At 42.8% G+C, this 17,864-nt stretch overlaps 1 protein-coding gene across 2 annotated transcripts in view; it reads left to right on the forward strand.

Moving 5' to 3' along the window:
* The window catches only part of DPH5 (diphthamide biosynthesis 5), a 91,182-nt gene that overhangs the window by 13,161 nt on the left and 60,157 nt on the right, over positions 1-17,864 (forward strand). For both annotated transcript variants that reach the window (XM_030207105.1, XM_030207104.1), the window contains exon 3: positions 14,525-14,633. In XM_030207105.1, the coding sequence (XP_030062965.1) occupies positions 14,525-14,633 (109 nt within the window). The remainder of the gene's footprint in view (positions 1-14,524; positions 14,634-17,864) is intronic.

Consider the following 17,864-nt stretch of genomic DNA (forward strand, 5'->3'; position numbering starts at 1 on the left):
TTATCATTCTGCTAGTTACAAAATTGAGGTGTGTGCACAAGAAGTACAATGGAAAAGCACAATTTATGCAGATGGTCATCAAAGTCTTCAGGGACGCATCACTTATAATCGTAGAAGCCGTGCTCAGCTGCAGTTTGTGTTAGCTAATTGCAAATAATTTTTAAACCATCCACTGTCATCTCAGCTAGGTGATTTGCAGTTCTAAACACACAAAAATGCTTAAAACTGTATCTTATGACTGAATTAATTTAAGCAGTGCTAGAATATGCTTTGCTTAAAGCAGTTAATGAACAGTTCGTATCCACATTAAAATATATTTTTATTAGCTGACAAGCTGATATTGCAATGCTATAGGTAGTTTTTTTAAGACCATCTGGTTTATCGCTGTTTCAGGCAAATCTTGTGCAAATTCCTTTTAACAAACATAGAGTATGAATTTAGAACACAACATAATACTGTACGTTTCAAATAGATCAAGCTAAAATTCAAGCTCACTGGTAAAGGGAAGGGAAAAAGTTAAAAAGATATAGAAATAGGAGTTTATTAATAGAAATAAGCCATAGATGATGACAGGACTCATTACTGGACTCTAAAATGAGAAGAGCCAGTGAAGCCTCAGAAAATTAGTGACAATATAGTTGTACTTTTTGGAAAGAATGATAAGAGATGCTGCAGCACTGGTCATACTAAAGACTTAAGAATTTGAGTCTCTGAGAGGCCATAGAAAAATTTATTTATTTATTTAACACATTTATACCCCACATTTTCCTACTAGTTGCAGGCTCAATGTGGCTTACACAATAACAAGGGTATGCTACAATATCAATAAACAATGTCATAGTAAAAATTGTGATCATAAACGTATCGTCCAAAACAACAAAGATAATAAAATATAAAATTATTAAGGTACATATATTTGCTGTAACAGATATTAAGTAAACTAAGTAACGACTGGAAGGTAGGCCTTCTTGAACAGGGTTCTTGCACCAGCAGCAGCATGAAAAAGAAAAGCAGAAGTTGACAGATCGCAGAATCGGATGCTATGATCTTACTGCGGAAGAATGGACGCGTTTGGACCAGTTATTAAGAATTCTTTAAAGGGGTGGGGGGGTTATACAAAATAGGGTGGTGGGAGGGAGTTGGGGAGGATATGAAGGGGTTATAAAATTGTACGTGTAGAATGGTGTGAGTAGCGGAAAGTTTACCTTGAATTTGGGAGATAGTTATTGTCTTGACAGTGTGCAGTCATGTTGTGATGTGTCTCCCTCTTGATATTTCTTGATACGTTTGTTGTAACTTCCAAAATTGTTTTCAATAAAAAATTTGAAGTAGGAGGAGGAAGTGACGTCATCACTGGAGATGGCCGCATGAAAGAGAAGCTCCGGAGGTGCTTCGATAATAAATAAGATCTCACCTGAGAAATTAAGGAAAATCGCGTCACTGAAGCATCAGCTAAGGTCCGGCAACATGACGACCCGAAAAAAGCTGGAGAAATACCACTTCAGAGCGGAAAAAACAGAGGCGGAAGCGGCGCTAGAAAAGACAGCGGGGAAGCGCGGAGCCAAAATGGCGGCGGAGGTCTCGGACTCGGAGCTGGAGCACGAAGAGCGCTCAGAGAGCGAAATGGAGCTCACTAAGAGGGACGTTGCAAAATGGTTTCAGGAACTGAAAACGGAGGTTGTAACCTCAAAAAAAGAAATTCAAGCCGCAGTTGCTGAGTTACGAGGAGAAATTCAAGAGATCGGGAACAGAGTGGCCCTAAATGAGGAAAACCTTGAGGCAATGGGAGAGGAGCTACAAACTGTTCAAGCTACCCTCAAAGAGGAAAAAAGAATCAGAATGGAGTTAGAACTGAAGATGGAAGATCTTGAGAACAGATCACGGAGAGGTAATTTGAGATTCAAAGGGATCCCTGAGGAGGATCAATTTGGGGACTGTATAAAAGTAATTCAGGAATTGTGTGCATTCATTTCAAATTCGGGGGAGAACTCCCAATCAGAGCATAGACTGGAAACTGTGCAGTTGGATAGGGCGCACAGAAGTCTTGGTCCTCGTAGAGGAGAAGTACCCAGAGACATTATAGTCTGCTTTCACGAGTTTCAAGTGAAGGAACTGATATGGAAAAAAGCAAGAAGCATGGGAGACATAGCATGGAAGAACTGCAGTGTTAAAGTCTTTCAAGATGTGGCGCAGGCGACTTTGATAAGAAGAAGAGACTTTAAGATGGTGACAACTTATCTACAGCAGAAGGGTTTAAGGTACAGATGGCTTTACCCTTTTGGACTGCAATTCACTATGGGCAATCAATCCAAAAAATGTCAGACCACGGAGGGAGCGTGGCGAGCATTGCTAGACTTGGGATGTAAAGATCTTCCGGCAGAGGAACAGAGGTCGAAAGGAGAGACATCAGGATCTGGGACCAGGCCGCAATCGAGATGGACGACAGTTGGAAGAGGCAGGAGATGAACAGCACTATCCAGAGCAGTCAGTCCAGCGCAAGGAGATCAAACTGGAAGGCAATGGACAAAATTAGGGGGGAGGATTAAGCTGTTGAAGTGGGTTTGGGAATGTTAAGACTCAAATATAGGAAATGTTGTGGCAAGGGTGAACGCATGGAGGATGGATGTTTGGATGGGTGAGATTGAATGAGATAAGCGGGAACACAGTGGCACCCAGTAGTTGACACACTTCCTTCAGGACCTAACTGGCAGGACGGGAGGGAGGCCGGTTGAAGACAGGGAAGGGGGGGAGGGGGGAAGGGGTCAGGATGGGTACATGGAATGTTAATGGCTTAAACAACCCAGGGAAAAGAAGTATTATTTTTAATGAACTCAGGCGTCTAAAGTGGGATATTATTATGCTCCAGGAAACACACATACAAAAGAAAGATCAAAGGTTGCTGCAACAGAAAAATTTTAGTAATTATTATGCACTGGCAGATCCACGGGGAGGCAAAATGGGGGGCCTGGCTACATATATAAGAGAGGGAGTTCCATTTCACATGGAAGAGAAGTACACAGAGACACAGGGGAGATGCATAGCGATAAAGGGGAAATTATACAATCAGACAGTAACAATTATAAACCTATATGCTCCCAACACAGGGCAGGGACAATTTTTTGAATCTCTTCGAGAAGAATTAGCCCAGTTCGCAGCAGGCAGGGTAATAATGGGAGGGGATTTCAATATGACTTGGGCAGGGCTAGATCATTCTAAGGGAGAAGGAGACAATCTCCAACCGCAAAGAAATAAGCTAAAGGCTTTAATTAAGGAGTTAGATCTCCTTGATGCATGGAGGCTGCAACATCCTAGGCAACGAACATTTTCATTCTACTCACATGCACAACAGACCTACACAAGAATTGATATGCTATGGGTTAGCCGCTCCCTATGGGAAAGGGTAGGAGAAACAGAAGTGGAGAGCATTCATGCTTCTGACCATGCCCCGGTATGGATCAAATTCTCAGATCTAGGGCAAGAAACAAAATCTACCTACTGGAGGTTGAATGAATCATTAATAGGGGATGATAAGATCTGTACAGAGATCCGGGGGGCCATAAAAGAATATATGGAATTTAATGATACGGGTGAGGTGTCGGATGGGAGCCTGTGGGATGCTCTTAAAGTGGTAATAAGGGGACGCCTCATTAAAAATGGAGCAATCCGGAAGCGGGAGCGCGAAACTAGGGAATTGGAGATTAGAGAACGATTAGCACAATTAGAGGCGGAACATCAGGAGGGAAGCAATTTAGAGGCTTTACAAAGTTTAATAGAATGTAGGGCTGAATTACAAAAAATGCAGGTCGGGAAAATGGAATTTAGAAGGCATCTCATGCAACAGAAATTCTTTGAATTTAGTAATAAATCAAGTACTATGCTAGCCCGCTTTCTTAAGCAACGTCAGGTTAAAAGTACAATATCAATGATTAAGGGACAGGGAGGGATTCCTTTGTACAGTGATAGGGCTATACGTGACCAATTTGTGCAATACTATACGACTTTGTATACGAAGGGGGCGGAGGTTCCCAGAGGGGAAATACAACAATATTTGCAGGAGTTGGGACTCCGGCAGTTATCAGGATCACAAAGGGAGATGCTGGAGCAACCCATAAATCATAAAGAAGTGCTTGAAGTAATTAAAAATTTAAAAGGAGGGAAGGCTTCGGGACTTGACGGGTACACGGCAAAATTTTATAAGGTTTTCTCTAAGGAACTGGTGCCTGTCTTGTGCAGAGTGGGGAACAGTGGTTTGACAGGCGGATCTTTTCCACCTAGCATGCACGAGGCGGGGATATCGGTTCTGTTAAAGCCGGGGCGTGATCCAGGAGTGTGTGGCTCATACAGACCGATATCCCTGATAAACGTGGATATTAAGATCTTAGCCAAGATAATGGCCAATAGGCTGGGGATAGTGCTGCCGTATCTGATAAATGAAGATCAAGCTGGTTTCGTGCCCAAGAGACAGGTGGTGGATAATATAAGGAGATCATTACATATCCTTTGGGGGACACAACAAAGTAAAGAGCCGCTGGCTTTTTTGACAACGGATGCCGAGAAGGCATTCGACAGGGTTGAGTGGAACTATTTATGGGAGGTGATGAGTGAAATGGGATTTGGAGAGAGATTTGTGGGATGGTTGCAATGCCTATATAAATCACCTGTAGCCAGAATAAAAGTGAATGGGGGTTACACAGGACAGTTCACGATTCAAAGGGGGACACGGCAAGGTTGCCCTCTATCCCCATTACTGTTTGCAATCTCTATTGAACCTCTGGCACAACGGGTGCGAAATCTAGCAGATATTAAAGGGGCGAGGATAGGGGATGCAGAGCATAAAATAGCATTATTTGCAGATGATGTCTTGTTTTATGTTGGGTATCCATTATTGACACTACCTATTATTAAACGGGAATTGGATAGATATGGGGGGATGTCTGGCTTTAAAGTTAATTATGATAAATCTGAACTAATGGGGATAACTCTCTCAGACAGCGAGGTAAATAGTTTGCTGGAGTCCTACTCATTTAAAAAAGCAGCAGGGCACTTTCGGTATTTGGGAATTCAGATACCGAGGGATTTGTCTCAATTATACTTACTGAATTATATCCCACTGTTTAGAGAATTACGGAGAGATCTAAGTAAATGGAAACATGGCTGGCTATCATGGTGGGGCAGGATAGCAGCAATAAAAATGAATCTGCTCCCTCGGCTATTATTCTTTTTTCAAACCTTGCCAATCTTAGTCCCGAAGGGAGAGATATTTAGATTACAATCTGAAATATTCCGGTTTATTTGGGGAGGGAAGGGGGCCAGACTTTCTAGGAAGATCATGTGGAGAGCAGTGGATCTAGGGGGTAGAGGTGTTCCCAATTTACTATGGTATTATGAGGCGGCTCAATTAAAATTTATGACGGATTGGAGTGGGGGAGATGAGACAGCATTAATAAGGTTGGAACAGTATTTTGTAAAGGGATACTCTTTAAAGGGAGTATTATGGGCTTCCATACCTGTTAAAACTTATAAACTTATAACGAGGAATCCATTCATCATCCATTTGTTAAAGATTTGGGGGTCACAAAGGGATAAGTTGAGAGGAACGAGAATATTATCCACCAAGGCATTAATCACTCAGGAGCCTAGCTTTCCGGCGGGAAGACAGGGTAGGGGATTTGCAGGGTGGGCACACAGGGGATTGGTCCAATTCAGTGATTTATTAGATTCAGGGGAAATTAGATCCTTTGAGGAGTTACAGGAAACAAACGGATTAACACAGACAGATATATTTGCCTACTTGCAAGTTAAACATTTTGTGGGTAAGCAGGGATGGGGTAGTCCTGCAATGGAGAAGGCGGAGACCTTTGAAGACACATGGAGTTATGTGAGCAAAAGGGGGAAAGGTATAACTCTGTTTTATCGCCATTTAAGGGGGGGAGAGTTCATTAAATTCCCATATATGAGGGAGTGGGAGCGAGATTTAGGGAGTGAGCTGAGTGAGAATGAATGGAAATCTATATGCGGGGAAGTGAATAAGGCGTCAATATGTGTATTGATAAAAGAAAATGCATATAAAGTATTAAGCAGATGGTATTACACGCCAGACCGTGTGAAAAAGATGTATCCTGACGCGAATGATCAGTGTTGGCGGTGTGGAAAAGCAGTGGGAACATATTGGCACATATGGTGGTCATGTACTGTCCTCCAAACTTTTTGGTCAGAAGTCGCAAGCTCTCTCACTAGAGTACTGAAGGGTGATTTCCCCTGTGATCCTAAATGGTGCCTCCTGGGGGGAGGGAACAGAAAGGGTTTGAAGTGGCACAGACGAGTAAAACGCATAAGTCTGGCGGCAGCGAAGTCCCTTATAGCCTTTCATTGGAAATCGAAACTGGGACCGACTGGACTGCAATGGGCAGCAAAAATTAAAATAGTGGCCGAGATGGAGAAATTAACAGATCGCAGACTGGGGCGATTAAAATTAGATGCTGAGGAGTGGGTACATTTGGATAACATACTGGGTGAAATGTAAAGTTTAAGTTACTATGTTCAGGGGAAGGGAAGGGAGTTAGGTTGGGTGGGAAAGGGAGGGAGGGGGGAGGGGAATAAACAGATCAAGGAAGGGAGGAGGGGGGATAAAAACGGAGAGTGGGGAGGTAGAAAAGAGAAATATGCACTCATATATGTAAATGTTGACTTTGGAGGAATAATGTTCAACAAGGAATGTAATATGTGTTCAGTATTTTGAGGTGTTATGTATGTTAAGCTCTCAATAAAAACTTTAAATTGGAAAAAAAAAAAAAGACAGAAACTAGGTTAAGTTCTTGGAAAGTGGAATCATAGCACTGTGGCTTCAGATTTTAAAAAAATCATTTGCAGATATGGACATTATTGAAAACGCACTTGTTCAAAGAAACTTACAATAAGAATCCTCCTTAAGAACTTGATTATTCTATATCTAAACCAATCACCTACTGATCCCTCTGAATTGATTATATTAGCCATATTATCATTATTGGTCATCATATATTATTGCTTTTTATTATGTGTTATGTAAATTATTCTACAGACATATCTTCCTTATTTCTTACATAGTAATATGTTAATTTAGAACAAACCTCTTATTCTGTTCATAACTATATTTTTTGTAATATAATGTAAGCCACATTGAGCCGGCAAATAGGTGGGAAAATGTGGGGTACAAATGTAGCAAGCAAATTAATTAATTAATAAGACACAAAAGGTAGTTCTGAATTGAGATTTCAAAGTAATGACAAAAGAATTCAATGTACCTGTCTCTAGGAAGGGACTAGGGCACAGTCCAGGCTTATGTGCACAACTGGGAAGGACATTTCAGCCCATCCGTTTTTGATGAACCTGTTTTACTAGTTGTTGTTTGCAGTCAGGACCTCATTGTTCAACCTTTATTAGCACTTCCAAATTGTTCCTTCTATCACTTACATGGTATGTGTCTTTACACACTGCCTTGTAGTTGTACACTGCATAGCAATTTCCCAGAGAGGCAGAAACGGTTTTAGTCTAGTCATTGTTGTTGATTTAGAGTGGAACGAAATGAGGTACCAGAAAGTAGTGATTTTCTTATCCTGCTAGACCAACCCAGACCCATAGATTATGTCTCCCTTACCAGCAGATGGAGGCAGAGATTAGAAGATTTCAATGACATCACCAAGATAAGGAATGGTGCAACTAGGAACCTCCCAGTAGTTCTCTGTCTCCGGCAGATGATGCAAGTGGACTGGTGCAGCAGGATCTCTTTTGTTATTTCTTTTAGCTTTTGGGCCAGATTCTCTGAGCCCTTGGCTCCATGGTTGAAGTCTCACTGGGAGCTCCCTCCCAGTATCTTAGCCATGGCCAAATGAATGGTTGAGGTCAAGGAGGTTTATTGGTTTCCTCCTTCACAACCTAGAGCCCATAGGCTTCCACTCTGTATACAGCCTTGGCTATGGGCTTCCACTCTGTATACAGTGCTGCTTACAGGTAAGTCCCCCTCCATTTCCCCCTGCCCTCCCTCTAGAGCTCTTATTACGTTGGGCATCTGGCATAGTGGAATCTGCGGGTTCCAGCATGCAAGCATAGTAGTGGGCTTATTTTGCTCTGTTGCAACAGGGATAGCATTGCTATTCAGACAAATGCTGGGGAGAGCACCCAGGATTTCTCCTAGGACCAGGAACTCAGAATTCTGTTCCTGCTGTGGCAGAGCTAATTCAGTAGCCATGGCTCTGCATTTTGGACACACAATCCAAGGTGGGTAGGCTTCCTGCATTGGGGAAGGGTGCATCTGGGAGCGCAAGGGTCCCGTTAGGGTCTCCATTTTTCAGCCCTTCTAACTCATATATTAGGCAAGCACCCTTAGGACTCCAGGGCTATGGTCAGTGGGAAGCCATCTCAAGGGTCGGGTCCTAGGAGCCCTCAGGAACCCTAGTCCCTAGATAAAGCGGCTATGTCCCCTGAGGTGCTGAAAGTAACTGGTCCATCCAGGGTTCCCCTGTGTTCCTTGTTGGAGTATAGGGGACAGATGAGATTTCCCAGGAGGGTTCCCCTCCTGAGTCTAAGAGGGTCTCTCCTAATTATTATTATTATAAGCATTTGTATAGCGCTACCAGATATAAGGACTATGTATTTCTAGTATTGTGCTTGTATGGTTGGGACGAGTTATCTTACCTCATAAACCAGGTTATGGCAGTCCTGGTGATTCCCTTGACAGTAGTGGAGCCTTACCCGGAAGGGAACCCTATTTTGTAGACTCTGAAGCGACCTTCAAATATTTTTCCACTCCACTAGGCTCTGTTGAAGTTGGTGCTGGCAGAGGTCCCACACCTGCTTTTCCTATCCCTTTAATTCATTTTCTTTGTTGTCATACAGTTTCCTTTTTGGTTACTATAGTGGGGGAAGGGAGGACAAGCTTGCTGCCTTGGGCCCCACAGCTACGTGGTGCCCCGCTGAGCATGTGAGCATGAACTTTTACCTTCAGTGGTTAAAACAGCTTCTGCCCTTCATCTTGCACTGGCAAATCAGCAGTGGCATGATTGTACATGCACCAACTCCAAAAGTAGAGCACACTAGCGGGAGCCATGAGCACTAACAGTAGTGTAGTGAGAGGGCAGGAATGCGTGGGCATGCGTTCCCCCTCCCCCACCCCAGTTCAACATCTCTTTCCCTCTCTTTTCCTCCCTCGTTCTCTCTCTTTCCCTTCCTCACTTTTCTTTCTCTCTCTGTGTTGGAAGCAGGATACCTGGCTAAATGGATCATCGGTCTGATCCAGTATGCCCATTATTACGCTCCTATGTTCTTCAGTTAGTCCTGTATCCCTCCTCCCCCCTCATACGACAGGTCTCACTCCCTTTCCACTCTGTTGCCTCTCCCCCTTCCTTGCCCCCCATGTGTCCAGCATTTCATGCTTCCCTCCTCCCTGCAGGTCTGGCATCTCTCCCTCACTGCCTGTCACAGTTCTCCTGTGGAGCACTAGTAGCAGCAATGATAAAAGCTGCCTCCAGTCAACTCTAGGGCCTTCCCTCTACTGCATCCTGTTTCCGGGACATGGCAGAGGGAAGGACCTAGGGCTGGTTGAAGGCAGCCTGTCTTCATGGCTAGCACTGTGGGGTGGGAGGAAAGGGAGAGATACTGGACTTCTAGGGGAGAGGAAAGAGAAGAGATACCGGACAGCTGGGGGGGGGGGGGGGGGGAAGAATCAGGAGACCCCTCTTTAATTTCTGTGTTGGGTCTCAAAGTCTGTGTGTATTGCCAAGTAATATCTGTTGCCATGGGCAAGGCGGGATTAAGCTGTTGGCAAACTTTGTACATGCTTTGTGTCCACATCTTGGGGGGGGGGGGGGCTGTGATATTTGCTCAGGATTCATGAGTATAGGAGTGCCAACAGTCTGGCTTTCTTCAGAATATCAGCAGAATTTTACACTAATATCCAGAAGGCAGAAGGATGGGTGATATGTCTGGACATTTGTCAGAGTTTAAAACCTCTATCTGCAGTTCCCTAGTTCCCCACATTCCCCCCCCCCCCCCCCCCCCCCCCCGCCCAGGGTTGAATGAGCCAGCCATGCCTGCTTACATTGCGACTGATGCAAAAAGCATAACCACATGGTTACCATGGGTTATACACCCTACCTTCAGAGCAGTGCAAAAAGAAGCTGAGCAAGAGAGTTAGCTTAATGTGAAAGACATGGTTACAAAATCCATGTAATGAGGCCATTAAATACTCTGCTGTTGGTTACAATGGACCCAAAGCTTTCTGCATTGGTCCCATTGTAACTAACAGCACGGACTAGGTAGGATCCAGGCAGTGGGGGCAGAAGACTGGAAAGCAGCTGTAGTCACAAGAAGGGAAGAGACAATCTGGAGAAATATTCTATGCTGTAATAGAATTTTGCTGCATCTGGTGAGAGGTAGAAAATCCCCTCCAAAAAATTGCCCACAATATATTTCAGTGGGAGAAGTAGCTCCAACAGCTGCAATAGATATACACTGATTCACTGTAAGATTGTTATTAAGGAAACTGCCTTCTTGTCTCGTCTCATCTCCTCTCGTCTCCTGATCACAGAAACACAGAAAACAAACATACACATACCAACATACGAACACGTGTACTGACACACATCCCCTCCCTCCTCCACACCCACATGTATTTATATGCAAAGGGTTGGAAAGAATTCCATGAGCCGTGCCATGCATGCTTCCCCTACATATTTTAATTGCAATTATCTATTGTATGGTTATTTTATTATAGTTGGTGTATGTTTTAGTGTATTGTATTATTGTTTTTATTGTAATTGACGTATGCTTAGTATATTATAAACTATTTTCTGATCTTGAAAGTTGATACATCAGGAACTTAAACATACCCTACACTGTCTATTAAAATATTCTATTATGTACTGCGTTGACATTGTAAATAGTGTACTATGTCACACTTTGTATTGTTTGAAAATATTTATTGCTATAATTGTTTATTGCTTATGTTTGATTTATTCTTAGTGTACACCACCTTGAGTGAATTCTTTCAAAACGTCGGTAAATAAATCCAAATAAATAAAATGGTAATGGAGGTTTGTTTCCATGCCAACAGCATGGTGATAGAAGGCCTTGTTTGGACCTTTTAACTTCATGTAGTGTTTCACAAGCCAGTTTTATTATACCTAAATTAACACCAGCCTTAACAGTTCTCTTATGATCAGTATTTGGAAGAGTCACCAATTTTACTGATGGGGTTTAATGGGTTTTGATTTGTTCTTCAGAGACCTGGTGTATGTATGTAACATAGTAGATGATGGCAGAAAAAGACCAGCACGGTCCATCCAGTCTGCCCAACAAGATAAACTCATATGTGCTACTTTTTGTGTATACCCTACCTTGATTTGTACCTGTCCTCTTCAGGGCACAGACCGTATAAGTCTGCCCAGCACTATCCCCGTCTCCCAACCACCAGTCCCGCCTCCCACCACCGGCTCTTCCACAGACCGTATAAGTCTGCCCAGCGCCATCCCCGCCTCCCAACCACCAGCCCCTCCTCCCAACAACCAGTCCCGCCTTCTACCACCGGCTCTGGCACAGACCGTATAAGTCTGCCCAGCGCCATCCCCGCCTCCCAACCACCAGCCCCGCCTCCCGATCTCGACTAAGCTCCTGAGGATCCATTCCTTCTGAACAGGATTCCTTTATGTTTATCCCACCCATGTTTGAATTCCGTTACCGTTTTCTTTTCCACCACCTCCCGCGGGAGGGCATTCCAAGCATCCACTACTCTCTCTGTGAAAAAATACTTCCTGACATTTTTCTTGAGTGTGCCCCCCTTCAATCTCATTTCATGCCCTCTAGTTCTACCGCCTTCCCATCTCCAGAAAAGGTTAGTTTGCGGATTAATACCTTTCAAATATTTGAACGTCTGTATCATATCACCCCTGTTTCTCCTTTCCTCCAGGGTATACATGTTCAGGTCAACAAGTCTCTCCTCATACGTCTTGTAACGCAAATTCCATACCATTCTCGTAGCTTTTCTTTGCACCTCTTCCATTTTTTAAACATCCTTCACAAGATACGGCCTCCAAAACTGAACACAATACTCCAGGTGGGGCCTCACCAACGTCTTATACGGGGGTATTAAAACCTCTTTTCTTCTGCTGGTCACACCTATTTCTATACAGCCTAGCAAACTCTCTAGATCCCTTATAACAGTGCTTTTTTTTTTTGGGGGGGGGGGGTTATTTTTGCTTCTTTGTTTTTTAATTGGTTATAAATGAGGCTGTGGAGGCTATCATCTTTAAATCAGCAAAAGAGAAGCTACATCTGGCAAGATCACAGGCAGGCACTGTGGAGAGCATTTATGGAAACTATTTACTGAAGCGGTGCTGTTTTCTGCCCAGCCAAACCTCAGAGGCTTAGCTCATCTGACTGGCAGTGTTGCTTACTGTTTGGATCCAGATGTGCCATAGTGAGCACAAAAGGAAAGAGAAAGCATTGCTAATCACCACCACTACCACCTATAGCACCATCAGGTGTATACAGCGCTGTACAAATAAACGCAGTCTCTGCTTAGCGGAGCAATCACCTTAATACACATCTCTTTCTTTTCCCATTAATTCTGCATATCTGCATCCTTCCCTCTTTTCTGCCTTAGGTCATCTTTTATTTGAATGTCTCCTTGTTACATTTGTTACTGAGGTTTGACGCTAAATGGATGGACCTTCACTAAATATTGAGCTCTCTAGGGATGTAAGCTAGGTGTGCTGAATAAGCAATTATAGGACTGAAACCAGATCTCCGAGTGAATAACTCCATCTTTTCCCGAAATCATATGGAGTGGAGGAGTGACCTAGTGGTTAGAGCACAGGTCTTAACATCCAGAGATAGCTGGTTCAAATCCCACTTCTGCTATTTATGATCTTGGGCAAGCCAATTAACCCTCCGTTGCCTCAGGTACAAACTTAGGTCATGAGCCCTCCAGGGACAGGGAAATATCCAGAGTACCTGAATGTAACTCACCTTGAGCTACTACTGAAAAGGTGTAAGCAAAATGTAAATAAAAATATGGGGAATCGGTGGCTGTCATCCCTCAACTGGCTTGTGAAACACTACATGAAGTTAAAAGGTCCAAACAAGGCCTTCTATCACCATGCTGCTGGCATGGAAACAAACCTCCATTACCATTTTATTTATTTATTTGGATTCATTTACCGCCTTTTTGAAAGAATTCAATCAAGGCGGTGTACACAAAGAATAAAATCAAACATAAGCAATAAACAATAAAAATTTTCAAACAATGCAAAGTGTGACATAGTACACTATTTTTATTTATTTATTTATTTATTTTTGTAGCATTTGTATCCCACATTTTCCCACCAATTTGCAGGCTCAATGTGGCTTACATTTGCCTTAATGGCGGTTGCCATTTCCGGGTAACAGAATTAAAAATGGTATTGCGTTAAGTTGCGTACATACATGGTAACATACATGGAACATAACATACATGGAACAGATCATGGTCTATATATATACCATGTGCATACATACATGGTAAAGATGAATACATTATGGTATTGCACGAAGGTTCCTGAGTAATAATATCTACAATGTCAACGCAGTACATAATAGAACATTTTAATAGACAGTGTAGGGTATGTTTGTTAAGCTCTCACTACCTAACCATAACCCCAGAAAGGTTATCACCACAAAGGGCAGTACAATTTATTGCTACACAACTTGTTTAAAATACTGAGACTTTTGGTCACCATACCTTTGGCAGAAAAGAAACAAACAGCTAAAATAAAATGCATAGATAGCCATATGGGTAGGTTATAGCCACACATTTATTTTCAGTTTTCCATTGTGCTATTGAGCAGTGTCATTCTCTAAATTGCCGGTATTTGCATTGTGCTTCAGATTAGTAATAGTTTGGTGCTTCTTGATTCCAGGCAATAATCCACAAGTATACTCTATTTTTCCTTCTGTCTCTGGTAAGAGCTGCTCTTAGTATTGTGCACATTGTTTATGCTGGAGTGTAGAAAAGGAATGGGAAAAGGGTTGTTGGTGCTGTCATTAAAGGCGTGCTGGAGCCAGGACCCATGTTTTCCTTTGTCTGAAACCGTAATTGCTGTTCAGCAGATGTTTTTGCAGGTGTTATGAATATCTAACGGAAAACCTGAACTTTCATCTGCAAACAGCTGCCAGAGTGAGTTCAGAAGCAGCAGCATGCTATTGTCTAACAAAGCTCTTGGGTCATTCTGTCGGCTTTTACAATCATAGGCCAAGTGTAGATGTCATTTTTCCCCCTTCTTTTATTTATTTATTTTTTTTTTAAAGCAGGGTTCAGTGGTTTTACTTTCCTAATTCCATGTACAGCAAAGATAATGCTGTTGCTGCTCTAAAGGGTGCATTATTCTTGAATGCTGTAGTATTTCTGTTACTGAATACTCACATAACTTATAATTTGACTTTCAAATGCCATGCTTGTAGTCGCAGTTACCAGATTCTCTTTCCAGTATAATCTGTTTCTTTCTTGCCCCAGGGCAACAACACACAGCGACCTGGTTCTGCGAGCAGTAAAGGCAGGAATTCCTTACCGAGTTATTCACAACGCCTCCATAATGAATGCCGTGGGGTGTTGCGGCTTACAGGTAACTTCTTGCACTTCACTTTTTGTCTAGTGCACCAACACTGAAATTAAGAGGAAACGTTATTAACATGTGCTTCTGTTAAGATGGGTTATTTTACATCTGTTCTTAGTTCTGTTAAGTAAAAGAGAGTTGGCGTCATTAAGAACTGCTTTTGAGGTTCTCATAAGAACATAAGTGCTGCCATACTGGGACAAGACCGTAGGTCCATCTAGCCCAGCATCCTGTTTCCAACAGTGGCTGTTCCAGGTTACAAGTACCTGGTAAGATCCCAAAACAGTACAATACATTTTATGCTGCTTATCCTAGAAATACGCAGTGGATTTTCTCCATGTCCATCTTAATAATGGCTTATGGACTTATTTTTTAGGAAGCTGTCCAAACCTTTTTGAAACCCCGCTAAGCTAACTGCTTTTACTACATTCTCTGGCAACGAATTCCAGAGTTTAATTACACGTTGAGTGAAGAAATATTTTCTCCGATTTGTTTTAAATTTAGTATGTTGTAGCTTCAGTGCGTATACCCTTGTCCTAGTATTTTTGGAAAGAGTAAACAACCGATTCACGTCTACCCGTTCCACTCCACTCATTATTTTATTGACTTCTTTCATGTCTCCCCTTGGCTGTCTTTTCTCCAAGCTGAAGAGCCCTAGCTGCTTTAGCCTTTCCTCATAGGGAAGTCGTCCCATTCCCTTTATCATTTTCATCGCCCTTCTCTGTACCTTTTCTAATTCCACTATAATCTTTTTTTAGATGCTATGACCAGAATTGCACACAGTATTCGAGGTGCAGTCACACCACGGAGCAATACAAAGGCATTATAACGTCCTCATTTTTGTTTTCCATTCCTTTCCCAATAATACCTAACATTCTATTTGCTCTCTTTTCCGCTGCTGCACACTGAGCAGAGGGTTTCAACATACAGTGGGGGAAATAAGTATTTGATCCCTTGCTGATTTTGTAAGTTTGCCCACTGACAAAGACATGAGCAGCCCATAATTGAAGGGTAGGTTATTGGTAACAGTGAGAGATAGCACATCACAAATTAAATCCGGAAAATCACATTGTGGAAAGTATATGAATTTATTTGCATTCTGCAGAGGGAAATAAGTATTTAATCCCTCTGGCAAACAAGACCTAATACTTGGTGGCAAAACCCTTGTTGGCAAGCACAGCGGTCAGACGTCTTCTGTAGTTGATGATGAGGTTTGCACACATGTCAGGAGGAATTTTGGTCCACTCCTCTTTGCAGATCATCTCTAAATCATTAAGAGTTCTGGGCTGTCGCTTGGCAACTCGCAGCTTCAGCTCCCTCCATAAGTTTTCAATGGGATTAAGGTCTGGTGACTGGCTAGGCCACTCCATGACCCTAATGTGCTTCTTCCTGAGCCACTCCTTTGTTGCCTTGGCTGTATGTTTTGGGTCATTGTCGTGCTGGAAGACCCAGCCACGACCCATTTTTAAGGCCCTGGCGGAGGGAAGGAGGTTGTCACTCAGAATTGTACGGTACATGGCCCCATCCATTCTCCCATTGATGCGGTGAAGTAGTCCTGTGCCCTTAGCAGAGAAACACCCCCAAAACATAACATTTCCACCTCCATGCTTGACAGTGGGGACGGTGTTCTTTGGGTCACAGGCAGCATTTCTCTTCCTCCAAACACGGCGAGTTGAGTTCATGCCAAAGAGCTCAATTTTTGTCTCATCTGACCACAGCACCTTCTCCCAATCACTCTCGGCATCATCCAGGTGTTCACTGGCAAACTTCAGACGGGCCGTCACATGTGCCTTCCGGAGCAGGGGGGCCTTGCGGGCACTGCAGGATTGCAATCCGTTATGTCGTAATGTGTTACCAATGGTTTTCGTGGTGACAGTGGTCCCAGCTGCCTTGAGATCATTGACAAGTTCCCCCCTTGTAGTTGTAGGCTGATTTCTAACCTTCCTCATGATCAAGGATACCCCACGAGGTGAGATTTTGCGTGGAGCCCCAGATCTTTGTCGATTGACAGTCATTTTGTACTTCTTCCATTTTCTTACTATGGCACCAACAGTTGTCTCCTTCTCGCCCAGCGTCTTACTGATGGTTTTGTAGCCCATTCCAGCCTTGTGCAGGTGTATGATCTTGTCCCTGACATCCTTAGACAGCTCCTTGCTCTTGGCCATTTTGTAGAGGTTAGAGTCTGACTGATTCACTGAGTCTGTGGACAGGTGTCTTTCATACAGGTGACCATTGCCGACAGCTGTCTGTCATGCAGGTAACGAGTTGATTTGGAGCATCTACCTGGTCTGTAGGGGCTAGATCTCTTACTGGTTGGTGGGGGATCAAATACTTATTTCCCTCTGCAGAATGCAAATAAATTCATATACTTTCCACAATGTGATTTTCCGGATTTAATTTGTGATGTGCTATCTCTCACTGTTACCAATAACCTACCCTTCAATTATGGGCTGCTCATGTCTTTGTCAGTGGGCAAACTTACAAAATCAGCAAGGGATCAAATACTTATTTCCCCCACTGTATCATCAATGATGACACCTAGATCCCTTTCCTGGTCGGTGACTCCTAATGTGGAACCTTGCATCACGTTAGTATAGTTCGGGTTCCTCTTTCCCACATGCATCACTTTGAGCTTGCGCACATTAAATGTCATCTGCCATTTGGATGCCCAGTCTCGTACAGTCCTCTTGTAATTTTTCAAATTCCTCTTGCAATTTAACAACTTTTGAATAACTTTGTGTCATCAGCAAATTTAACTACCTCACTAGTTACTCCCATCTCTAGATCATTTATAAATATGTTTAAAAGCAGTGGTCTCAGCACAGACCCCTGGGGAAAACCACTATCTACCCTACTTTTTAATTTCTATCTTTTAACCAGTTTTTAATCCACAATAGAACACTACTTCCTATCCCATTACTCTCCAATTTCCTCTGGAGTCTTTCATGAGGTACTTTCTCAAATGCCTTTTGAAAATCCAGATATACAGTATCAACCGGCTCACCTTTATCCACATGTTTATTCACTCCTTCAAATAAGTGTAGTAGATTGGTGAGGCAGGATTTACCTTGTTAGCTTTGTCTCATTAATCTATGCTTTTGAATATGTTCTGTAATTTTGTTTTTTATAATAGTCTCTACCATTTTGCCCAGCACTGATGTCGGGCTCACCAGTCTATAATTTCCCGGATCACCTCTGGAACCTTTTTTTTTTTTAAAGTTTTTATTTATAACCATTTAA

Source organism: Microcaecilia unicolor, chromosome 6 (assembly GCF_901765095.1).
Source record: "Microcaecilia unicolor chromosome 6, aMicUni1.1, whole genome shotgun sequence".
Classification (NCBI taxonomy): Eukaryota; Metazoa; Chordata; class Amphibia; order Gymnophiona; family Siphonopidae; genus Microcaecilia; species Microcaecilia unicolor.